Source organism: Andrographis paniculata, unplaced genomic scaffold (genome assembly GCF_009805555.1).
Source record: "Andrographis paniculata isolate CXL003 unplaced genomic scaffold, ASM980555v1 Contig98END, whole genome shotgun sequence".
NCBI lineage: Eukaryota > Viridiplantae > Streptophyta > Magnoliopsida > Lamiales > Acanthaceae > Andrographis > Andrographis paniculata.
This window is the reverse complement of record NW_026137637.1, coordinates 3188138-3201067: the sequence shown is the minus strand read 5'-3', so window position 1 is coordinate 3201067 and position 12930 is coordinate 3188138. Positions and strand designations below refer to the sequence as shown.

Sequence of the window (12930 nt, the reverse complement as noted above, 5' to 3'; positions counted from 1 at the left end):
ATAATGCCCCTCTTATGGGACGGAGGTAGTATCATTATTTTTTAGTCTTTGTGTCTACAAAAAATCTAAACGAATGGAGTACTATTTTTTCTTACAAATATTTCAAAAATTAATGTAACCCTAAGCCTTTACTTTAGTTTTCTAAATAATTGCTAATCTTATGTTTTGAATAAAAAAATAAAATGATATGGGATATCATACTTTTGAACAAAAAAACAAATGGCAAATTAAATAATAATAATTGATACGAGATAAAGTACGCAAAAATTAAAGAATAAGTGCATTTGTTCTGTCTCACGTACTGTGCTTTTATATCATTAATTGTACTACAACATTAAGTAAATTTAAACATACAAACGATGAAATTAATTGGGATGGATGACTTGAAATTTTAGCATTTTATTAGAACAATGTCAAATACTACGTCCGTCTCTATCATACGTAACCATTTTTCCATTTACGTCTTTCCAAATCAAATATATCTATTTTCATTTTTTAGTAAAAATAATATTTAATTAAAAAAAAAATACAGCTACACTTTACATAATATTACAAAGAAGGCCCTTAAAAGGTGAATTGGTTTAAAGAAAAAAATATTTTTTTATTTAATTTTTTATTGTACTATTACTACCTATAAAATACTATTCTCTCAGTCCTACATAAAATGTCTATTTTTTCTATTTTCGTCCGTCCAACAAAGTGTCTATTTATTCTATTTTCATCCGTCCTATATGATTTGTCATTTTCTTTTTTGTAAATATAATCAGGGAGCGGATCCTCGGTCGAAAATTTATCCAATCTACTTTGTTTAACCTATAAGAATCTGACGGGTGTTAAATGCTTATTATTTTTTTTTTCTTTTTTGTTTTAAATCAAAAGTTGCAAATTTTGCAAATCAATCCTCTCCTATTTTCTTTCCTTCCCCTCGTTAACTCACTAACTCTCACACCCAAATTCTCCCCCCCCCCACCCAAAATCGACCGATCGACCGGGCTGACGCCACCGTCGACGCAGCCCCCGGTGCAGCCGCACTTTAATCACATTTTAAAATTTATAATTTATAATTTTGTTAATCTTCATTAAATTATTTAGTTATCTTAATTTTAATCTATAATTATTTTTATTATATATTTTAAAATTACATACTAATTATATTTTACCTAAATTCTCGTATGTACAATGACAATTTTAGTGGGACGGAGGGGACAATATACTAAAACCCACGTGCAAAAAGAAAATTGATGCATATGATTGGGACGGAGGTAGTAATTGTTTTGTGTTGATGTTATATTTTAATATTTTGTTGGCTTACAAAATATAATGTATGATATACAAATATTTTACTATTGTTATGATATTTTATTTTAAAATAGTATTTCATGTATATTCAATATGTACAATTGGAGTAATATATGTAATGTATATATATGTAATATGTAACATATTGTAAAACATGGAATATTTTATGGGAGTTCCAAGGAAATATCAAGGTTTTAGGCTGTCACTTTCGAATCTTGAGAAGACAACTTAATAATTTGAGGATGAGTAGAAGTTATCGGATTTAAGAACTATACTATGGTCAGCTAAATTCACTACAAAAAAATATAAAAATTAATTAGTTGCCCCAGATTTAACTCCATAACAAATATTTTGTTACAAAAAATGTATTAGTAATGTTGTCTGGGTGATAAAAAAATCAAAGTTGTAGTGCCATGACTTTGGATTGTGTAAGATCACAATGAGTAAAAATTACATTTGGAAGTTGGTTTGTTATTAAATTGGTTGCAATGCATAATATCCGCTATAAAAGAAAAAGAAAAAAACAATCTTTGAAGTCATAGAAATCGACACTACCATAAATAACATAAGAATAAGACGAAACTCTCCATTCCCTATACTTAGAAAAATCACGAATTGATTCCCACTTTGAAGAAACCATCACCATCACTGTTGGAAGGCAAGGTCACCCACTCATGCCGGTGAGTTAAAGACACGTATTTTCAGCATTGGAGTTGTCCGACGGTGAGAAGAATGTGAAGCGCAACTACTCTAGCATGTTGAGATATTTTAGATATTCAGTTTTAGATTTAGTAGATTTATATTTGAGTCTATCGAGTTTGTTTTGTATTGCCTATATATAGGCTCTTTATTTTGATGATCAATAAGACAATCTCTTTATTTCCCCCCAAATTTCTAATATGGTATCAAAGCCTGTTATTCTCTTGCCGTAGATATAGCCTACCAACCCGCGTTTCTCCACATATTCAACTTCGGATGTACGATTAAAGTCTCCAAATTTTGAAATTTTTTTATACTTTCTAGCCCTTTCTTTTTCTAATTTTGATTTTGTCTTGAGTCCGGGATTTTGTCTACTATTGAAGTTATGTCTGCGCATCTGTCTGTGATTCTGCGCTCCGTCTACTGCGTTTCTCCAGAGCTATGTTTGTTATTATAATGAGAGTCTCGTTATTTCCGACTTTGTCTAAAAAAAGGAAATAAAAAGATGTATGAGGTCCTATCCGCCGGGGAAACACTCTGTGAATACAAATAATTTGGATATTGTGACTATTATGAAAGAAAGCTTACTATATTTGTCAAAGGTGACCTCTTACGTAATCTAAAAATTCGAGAGTAGCCTCACAAGCAAAAGTAATCATCAGATCCAAAGAAATGCTAAAAATAGAAATATATTCTAAATTTTGGAAAAGAAGAGCACAATACTAGACTGTCGTTACAACAACCAAATGATTGTTGATACTGTGGTTTTCATAAACACTATGAAATGAAATGTTTCAAATTAGCAAATGTTGTGACTAGAAAGGATGTTATTTGGCGCTCAAAAGAGCTCAAGCATGATAATAGATTCAGTATGAAGTGCATACTGCAGAAGGACTAAGAAACTAATGAGATCCAATATTGTTCAAAAAAGTTGAAAAACTCAAAGGTAATCAGTTAGAATTTGTTGATGGTGGATGCTAAAAACCTATGATCAACAAGCACAACTTATTCTCAAAGTTCCAAAAAACTGATTGTTGCAAAATATGATGTTTAGTGATTGTGCAATGAACAAACTTGCATAGTGAATTCGGTCCTTTTATCCCCACTTTAAGGCCATCAAATTTTATCATTTTATTTTATTTTCTATTAGCACTTTGTCTGCAGTTGTCAACAAATACAAAAAGTAAAAAAAAAATAAAAAAATAAAAATAAGAAAGGATACCGAGAAAGAAAAAACAAATATGACGTTGTTTACATAACCAATATTCATTTGACACTATTTATTTTTAAAAATGTATCACATTAAATATTTTTTTTTTCACAAAATATCAAATTAAATTGTTTTTTTTTTTTTTCCGAATTTTAAAAACTTCAAGAGTCTCCAAAAACTCTATCCAAAAACTTAATGCAGACATTTATTACATTAAAACAGCTCAATTTATGGAGCTTGAAACAGTATCACATTAAATACATTAAGCTATTTAATTCTTGGGATTAAGAGCTTGAAACAGCTCAAACGGAAGGATGCACTGACAGGAACCAGGACCCGTCCTCTATGGATCATCGGAGGAATCAAACAGACATTTATGCTTCACTATTTGGGCCTGAAGTGACAGTCCCTGAACTAGAGGATCACTCCAGTCGGGGCATTGCCGACACTCCCTCCAGTACAATGGCTCCTGTAGAGAAGGGGAAAGAAGTGGCTCATTTGAATGAGGATTTGCAGGATTCTGTCTGCGGAGGAAATGCCGATGTTGGCATTCGGGTACATAGTGACAATTTGGCTGGCATTGGAGGTCGGATTCGATCTTTGAGTAGCACCAACAAATGGCCGTTGTATGAGTTGAGTGATTTTTCTGGCAATGAAATGGGGAACTTCATGGATGATGAGGATGATCAAGACTTCACTCTGACGAGGAGGCAAAAACTGAAGAATCAGAAAAGAAGTGAAACTGAAAAGGATAGCGCGCTAGTAAAGGCTTCAGGGCAGCGTTGTAATAGAATGCCGAAAAGAAAGATGGCAGTGAACGCTCCTCAGAGGAAGAGAAAGGAGAGGAGGGTGGGTGGCCATAATGATTACCGAACAGTCAAGGCAGAAGCGCACTTAGTCTCAACCTCAAATGCCCAGAGCCCCAAATCTACACGGATTTGCAACAGTGGCTGTGATGGAGAATATATGCAGTATTGGCTTAAGGAAATGACAAAGTTTATGACAGGGGCTAAAGCTCTAATACCACTTTTAATGAAATTTAAGGATCGGAAATGAGATTTGTTAACGAAAAAACAACGAAAAATAGAAATAAACTTTGAACTAGTTTTGGTTTTAGGCTCAGCCCCCAAAACCACTTTGTGACAGAAATCAACACAAATCACACCTAAAATGTGACGAACACAAAGGAATCGGCCCTACACCCGCTATACACAAAGAAAAAAAACCCCACAGGAAGATACAAGGCGAAATAGAAACAAACCAAACGCCTACAGCGATAAACGAGCCCTTTGTAGCTACGAACAACAATAAATAGGGGGAAGGAGTCATGCCAAAGGAGCTCCACAAGATTATAGGAGGAAGGCACCGCCGTGAACTGCCGTAAACCGTCGCAAACCACCACCGGAGAGAGAGTGTGTGAAAAGAATGAGAGAGGCTAGTGAGAGAGAAGAGAGAATTGTCGAGAGAGGGTTGAGATAATGAATATTAGTGACGGCGCCTCTCCCCCTCTCAATATATATATATATATATGTAGGTCAAAATAGGATGAACGGCCAAGATCTCCAACCTAGATCGGACGGTGAGGATAAAGACGCGGGTCATGGGTTGCGGGTCGCGGGCCTAATATGGGTTATGCACCATGGGCCTCGGCCAAGATTCTTTTGGGCTGCAAATTAGGTGAGATTGTGTTTTTTGGGTGGATCCAATTGAATTAAAATCCAACAAATCTTCCACCTGATTTTAATCCGAGTGGCTGGGGTCATCATTGCCCATAATTTTGGATTACTTACCTGGAAAAAAAAAAAAAACAAGTGATAAACCAAGTTAAAAAAAAAAAAAAAAAAACACATTAATTTAGCCTAACATCCGCAAAGGCAGCTAATCAAATGTATCAAAACATATTATTTTCCAACAAATACAAATTTATTAATTTTCAAGAATATTGTATCTACCTTAGGAACTATTTTCAAACAATTATTATTGACCAATGAGCTCTTATCTTCTTTTAACGCTAAATATTGAGACTTACTTTTGGGAGTAAATAATTTCCTACTACTCATAGGTGTATCCACATCTAAGTTTTCAAACATACCTCTAGGTAAAGAAGATGAATCAAAATTTCCAATAGGTAATTTTCAATTTCATTACTATAATTTGAAACAATTCCAACATTGCTTTCAATTCCAGAGACTGTATTTTCTGTTTTACTCACAAGAAGCTGGCCAGCAACAGATAAAATTGGAAAATCATTAAAAAAAAAATCATTTTCACTGTATAAAGCAAACCCCACCTCATTTTGAACACTATAAAAAGCAGTCTTAATTTCTCTCTCAAATTTGATATTATCAGTTTCAACATCAATTTGCACAATTTCAGCCGATTGAACACAATTTTCATCAGAAACGAAATTAATATCATCAAAGTTAAAATCATAATCTCTCACTATTTCAACCTCTGAATTTTCGTTTCTTAAAACATACACACTTTCAGCAACACTACAATTAATTACTCAATAATTTCAATGCCAACAAATTGCACATTTTTGGATTCACAGACAATATGCTGAATATGAGTACATTCAAAACGAAAATAAGATTTTACGGGTTTTATTTCTCCTTTTGTATATCAATCAAATTATACTCCACCTTATTTCTAATATTACAAAAACCAGTATTAATTTCAATAGTTCCATAACCAACCAATTCAGATTCTCCAATATTTAAACACGGCATACAACATTCTTTAAATGTCACATGCACTACAAAAAAAATTGCAAATTGCGATTAAATTATGCAAGGGTTTACATTCCCTCGCAACATTGCAATGGAAGTTACAATGATAAATATAATCCGTTGTAATTAACCATTTTTGCAATGAAATGTTAAGACAAAAACAAGAAGTTGCAATTCAACAACGGAATTTACAAAGAAATTGATTGTGTTGCAAAATAACTACTAATTAGACAACCAAATATTTAAATTATTGCAATTTTAGCAACAGAATTTGCAAAAACAAATATATTCAATCACAAAATATATAATTATACTAAATTGAATACGACGAATAATCAGATCCGTTGCAATTTTGCAAGGAATTGTACAACAGATATTTATTCCATCACAGCCAACAAATATTTATCATCCCAATAGCTTCCTCAAATCACATCATCGCCTACCCACTTCCCCACCAACACAAACACACCGATTATTTCACATGTTTTATCACCACATATAGGGACTTTGGAAGCTTAATTTTTCTCGGTAGAAGTTTCAGCAGCAGCTACGGCTCTCCGGCGGCGTAGTTGAGCAACTTCATTTTCCTCTTCTATAGTTTTTTCGGAGGGTTTGTAAGCTCAATCCTTAACCTTATGTTAGGTTAAAGTTTATTGTTGAGAGATATTTTTGTAGTTTTCAAAGAGCATAGAGTTAAAAAAAAAAAAAAAAAAAAAAAAAATTGGTGTTCTCAGTTTGGGGATTTTGTGTTTGATTTTTACTCAAGGCCAGATCTGCTCTGTTGTTGAGGCAGCTCGGTATTTTGAAGGTTCCTCTACTTGGGTGACCTTACATCTGATGAATATGGTTGTCAGTTCCCTGTAACCTTTATTTGTTTGTTTATTTTATCTTAAGGATAAGACTGTCGCACCTTCAAGCTAATGCTTACATGCTTTATAGTTCTATTCAACAACTATTTTTTATATGCTATTGTCCCTCTTGCAAATTTCTTTGTTCTATTTTTTAATCAATCATGAAGATTTAAAACAACAGAGCTATATAACTTTGTACAAGTGAAACATTGAGTATTTCTTTGATGAAGATCCGATAGCATGTCTTACCTTAATATTGTAATTGTTATGGCGGAAAAATTGAAAGACATCTGCAGGTTCTGATCTCTTTCAAAACTCATTAAATTAAGCATATGCTTAGTTTATCTTATTTTCCATTTGGACCTAAGATTGGCATGCGAGGCTATTCAGCCTTTCGCATGATTGTTGAGTGATGGGATTTTATATATTCTTAGAACTTCTAATCTAACAAATTAGTTTTTGTAGGTTATGCTTTTTTGAAATCTGAGACAAAAGAACAAGCACTGACAGCAATATAAGTCCTCAACGGAAAGCATAACATAGAGGTACGTAAACAATAACCTCTCTCGAATTGGTGTGTTGTGTATATAATCTTGTAGTGTTGAATCTTCACCACAGGAGCAGTACTGTTTTAGTTAAAAATTTTGGATTTAAGATCCAGAAAGACTGATTTAAACTCATCAATGCTATTATAAGTAGTCGATTTTCTATTATTCCTAAGGCATAAATTTGAGCCTTGATGTTAAAAACCCATGAAATGGACATTTGCTTATGGTGAAATTTTTTATTAAGAGCTGGAATTCGGTTCTGAATGTTACTCAATTCCTGTTTGTGTGTCTCTATGTGAGAAATTTATTAGTCGAAACCAGTGGACTATTTTATAGATGCATTCTTTCTCCATCTCCTTCTCTAGACTCCATAATTTTTGTTTATATGATGAACCCCTTTTGCTGTTGGTTTGCTTATTTGAGTTCACCATCCCACTGAATAAATGCATTGTGTTAAATTGGAAATGTCAAACATTAATGTTGATAGCTTCTGCAATAGGGTTCGACTATACCTTTGGTGGTCAAGTGGGTAGATACAAAGAAGGAAAGACAGGCTCAGAGGGCACAAAAGACATTGTCGTTGGCCTCTAATGTGCCAAATATTGATTCCAGGCAGCAGGCATCGTTGTTTGGTGCCTTGGCAATGGGTTATACGCCTTCAATTGAAGTGATTATTCCGAACAAATAGCTAGCAACATAAGTTCTTTGGCTGCTTGAATCAAATAAGAGAATTGAGTTCCATGATGTTTGTGATTATTATTGGATTATTATGCATAGGATTCGTTCTAAGTTCTAACCTCCAAAGAGCAATAGATACTTCAAGTACCAACTTTATTAGGTGTTTAATTTAAACAGATACCTAATGAAACAATATCAAAATGCAGTTCTTGTGTAACCAAATTTAATGTTTTAGTGCGAAAGGCATGTATCACCTAGCTTATTATATATATATATATATATTTTTTTCTATTTTCATTAATGCAATCACTTTCTTATGTTTAAATTTAGTTGTTCTTGGGGGTATGGTATCAGTTTTCGCATGAAAATATTAATTACTTGTGAATTATAATTTTAATTACTTGTGAATTATAATTTTAACATGTGATCTTCTTTGTGATCGCCATCATTGCTAAATACATATTGTTCATATTATATTGTATATTCTTTGTTAGACTCGGTTTAAATTTAAAATTTGTATATAGTTTCTTTTAGTTTTTGCATGTTTGATGAGAGTTATTAATTGAGTTTTTAAATTGGTTAATTGTGGAGGATTGCATTAGTATTAGCTATATAAAATTTTGGAAAAACACAGATAAAAACAAGCTAAGAGATTAAATAGGGGTATAAATTTTGCCAACGGAATTAGCAACATAATTAATGTATTGCAATGTTCTTTAATATTGCGATGGGATTAGCAGCAAAACCAATTCATTGCAATATTATGTAATGTTGCGACGGAATTAGGAACAAAATAAATGTATTGCAATATTTTGTAATGTTGCGACAAAATTAAAAAGAGATTATTCGTTTGCAATACTGTTGCAGTTTTTTGTGACGGAGCCTCAATGTGGTCGTTTCGGATTTACAGCCAATTATTTGCGACGGTTCTTATTTGGACGTAAAATCCAACACAATGTAAATTTGCAACGGAATAATTCCATCGTAACTTGTGATTTTTTTGTAGTGATAATTACTAATAATATTTTTAAATCAGGGTTTAGAACTTAACCACAATCTATACCCCGTAACACCATAGCTGAAGAAAACACAATTTTCAGTTTTCATTTCAAATTTATCAATGCAAATATGTATCACATCAAGCACCACACACGAACATTAGATATGTCAACTATTCTATCCAACCATTTACTTTCAGGAATCCATTAAGGGGGACAGAGGGTGTTCGATTTAAAAGATAGGTTGTTGTTATAGCAGATTCACCCCAAAAATTTTCTAGGTAAACCAGACGACATCAAAGGACATCCAACTTTCAAAAAGAGTCCGATTTAACCTCTTAGCAACCACACTAAATTGGGATGCCTTAGGGACAAATTCAAAATTGATACAATTTTGCACACAAAAATGACTAAACCAGGTGTTACAGAAATTTAAACCATTATTACTTCTAATATATTTAATTTTTCTGTCAGTTTCAATTTCAATTTGAATTTTCCAATTCTTGAAAACCTTAAACAAATCAGGTTTATTTTTCAATAACAAAATCCAAATTTTTCTAGAAAAGTCGTCAACTACAGTTAAGATATATCTACTCCCACCATGAGTGGATTCATTAGAAGGTTCACATATATCTATATGTATACATTCCAAAATTTGTTTTGAAAAAGTATAATTTTTAGGGGTTTTCAACGAAAATTGAAATTTATTCAATTTTCCAGGTTTGCATAAATTATAAAAGGGAACAATAAAAAATTTCTCATTATCCAAATAACCATTCATGAAGAATTTTAAAGCCATTATTGCTAATATGACCTAACCTCTTATGCCATAATTCAGAATTACGAATTTAAGAATTATCTATATCAGAACATACATTCAGAGGTATAATAGAGGTTACATATAAGTCATTTTTCAATTATGCCCTAAAAATCACTAACAATCTTTTTTTTTTTATTTTAATGCAATTTAAGCCCAACTTTTCTTCTAAACCTAAAGTAGATAATCTAACACTTGGAACCTAAAATTCTGAGGTTCCAAGACCGTTCTTCGATTCTTCGCTGTGGGTTCCGGAAGTACTCCAAAGAGCCTGTCCATCGTCGGATTGGAGGTGGCTCCTTCGGTGGAGCCTGCACGACTTCAAGCCTAAACGAGGCTTCGAGACTAAATGATCGATTTGAATGGATTAAATCTAACATCTACTAATACTTGGATAAATCTACTGGAAAGAGAATAAAAATATGCTAGAAGCATAAAAGCATGTAATTTGAATTAAAATGCATAAACAAGAACTAAAACATGAAAAAGAAACAGTGAAATATGCAAGTTCATCTTCTTGTGCGTGTGTGTGATGTGTTTTTTCCTAGTTTTAATTTTAAGATAAAATAACCGCCTCTTCCACTAAAAGGAGAAGTTCCAATTATTCCTCCACCACTCTCAACCACCTGGTAACCTCCCTCTGCTACCTCCAACTGCCTGGTAACCTCCTTCCGCTACCTCCAACTGTCTGGTAACCTCCTTCCATCAATTCTCTGGTAACCTCCTTTCATCAGCTCCTAACCACCTGGTAACCTCCTTCCATCAGCTCCCAACCACTTCCATTGCCTCTGGACTGGGTTCCATTGGCTCTGAACTTCTTCTATTGCCTCTGGACCAGATCTGCCGCGTACTCTGACTTGTTTCCATCGTACTCCTAGCCGGTCTATCGGGATGTGTCCCTAACAGCCTCGAGTCAAATAGAATTTTTGGTTTTCCTCTTGTTGGTTTGTTCCATGAAGTTTTTTGAATAAAGTATGGAAGTGCATAGGCCCTCCACAAATGTTAAGTACGAAGTTTTTGCTTTCTATCTTGTGGAGGAAACCTCCTCTGCTTTGTGGAAGCACCGCAGTCCAATGGAGGTAGTTATTTTCAACCCAATGGAGACAATAATTTTTGACCTTATGGAAACATTGTTTGGGGATGGAGGCGCCATAGTCGAAGTAGTTGCTACCCTAAGGTCCATGGAGGCTGCTATTTTCGGCCCTGTGGAAACACCACAATCCAATGGAAGTTGTTGCCTTCGGCTTTGTGGAGCAGCAGTCTTTGGCTCCGAGGCTTGAAGCTCAATTGCTGTTGAGCGACTCCATGGCCAATGAGCTCTAGCTCCACTTTTTTTTTTGAGCCTCCTTCACGTTCATGTACTTTTGGACCCATATCCAACAATGCCCTCCTCAAAAGGGCTGGACGATCACTTCCATTGAACCCATGTCCTTTTTCTTTGAGCCATTCGCATGATTCAATTGTGGTCAGTTCTGTCGACAAGGGATCCTCCTCGGCCTTCACTTCTTGGACTTCATCTCCATCCCAAAACATCAACGTGTGATGGAGTGTCGAAAGCACACACTCACATGCATGAATCCAATTTTGTCCCATGAGAGCCGAATAGAATGGCCTACTATCAATCATCATGAAAGTTGATGATATTTCCTTTGTCCCCACCTTCACACTCAAAGTGATCATACCTGCTGGTTTTTAAGAATTCCCCATAAATCTGTAAGCTGTACAAATATAGAAATCAAATTGTCACTAGTCTTTCCGAACTTCCGTAGGGTCTCAATTGGCAATACATTAACAGAAGTTCCACTGTAGACCAAAACTTGGTCCAGCGAATAGCCATTCATCGAGATTCGAATGTGTAAAGGCTTGACATGTTGATTTTGGCTAGGCCCGAGCTTTTTAAATTCTATCATGGTTACCACATCATTCCATTCGAAGATAGGCTCCTCGTCAATGACAACTTTCTCTAACTCTTGAAATTCTTCCGGAGCTTTGAATTATTCTGGAAGCTCCTCCACTTGCTTCCTTTTTGGAAGAGACTCCACAGCCTGGTTCCTTAGCGGCTTCACAACCTGTTTTCCTTTTGGAAGTGGCTCCACAACCTACTTCCTTTCTGAAAGCGGCTCCACAACTTGCTTCCTTAGCGGTTCCACAACCTGCTTTCTTTCTTGAAGCGGAATCTGTTTCCTTAGCAGCTCCACAGCCTACTTTCTTTCTGAAAGCGGCTCCGCAGTTTGTTTCCTTTCTGAAGGCGGCTCTACAACTTGTTTTCTCTTTGAAAGAGGCTCCATAACTTTCTTCCTTGGCGGCTCTACGGCCTGCTTTCTTTCTGAAAGCGGATCCACAACTTGCTTCCTTTCTTTAAGCAGCTCCACAACCTGTTTTCTCTCTGAACGCGGCTGTACAGCCTGCTTCCTTGGTGGCTCCATGGTCTGCTTCCTTAGCAGCTTTGCAGCCTGCTTTCTTTTTTGAAGCAGCTCCATAGCCTGCTTCTTTTTTGGAAGCGGCTCCATGGCCTGATTCCTTTCTGGAAGTGGTTTCACGACCTGCTTCATTAGAAGCTCTGCAACTTGCTTTCTTAGCGGCTCTGCAGCCTGCTTTCTTTCTGGAAGCGGCCCTATAGCCTGCTTCTTTTTTTAAGGCGGCTCTTCCATCTGCTTTTCTTTTGGAGACAGCTCATGTGAGGTTTTCTCCTCCACACGAGCCTCCAAATTCCTTCTTTGAGCTCACCTCTTTTGAGTCCTGGTGAGTCCCCTTATTGCTCCTCTAGTGGAAAGCTTCGGCTCATTAACAATCCATTTTTCATTCTCTTTCACGATAGGAGGTTTCCATGTCGCATTGGCAATGACGGTGATCTGGTCAACCGTGGTAATAGTCCAAATCCATTTCTCATTTGTGACTTTCACTTCTGCTACGATGGCCTCCGGCTTGGGTCCTTTGTATATTTTTCTCTTCTCCAATCCTAAGGTTTTCGGACTTAGGATGGTGACACCGGCATAGGCTCTTTCTTAGGCTTCTTTGGTCGTGCCTTCTTCATGTTCAAACTTGAGCCTTTACCAAATGTCATTTTTGTAAAGACGGCTTCTTTAGCTGGTGCCTTT

The 12930-nt window shown here is 35.3% G+C and overlaps 1 protein-coding gene across 1 annotated transcript; it reads right to left on the bottom strand.

The window, feature by feature from the left end:
• Window positions 1–12033: 12033 nt before the first annotated feature.
• Window positions 12034–12384, bottom strand: LOC127243794 (uncharacterized). Its single transcript, XM_051263952.1, has one exon. It carries the CDS (start codon window positions 12382–12384, stop codon window positions 12034–12036), a length of 351 nt encoding a protein of 116 aa, XP_051119909.1.
• Window positions 12385–12930: the final 546 nt, after the last annotated feature.

Coding starts and splice junctions, on each gene's coding strand:
- LOC127243794 (XM_051263952.1), bottom strand. CDS start 12,384: ATGAAGCAGGTCGTGAAACCACTTCCAGAAAGGAATCAGGCCATGGAG.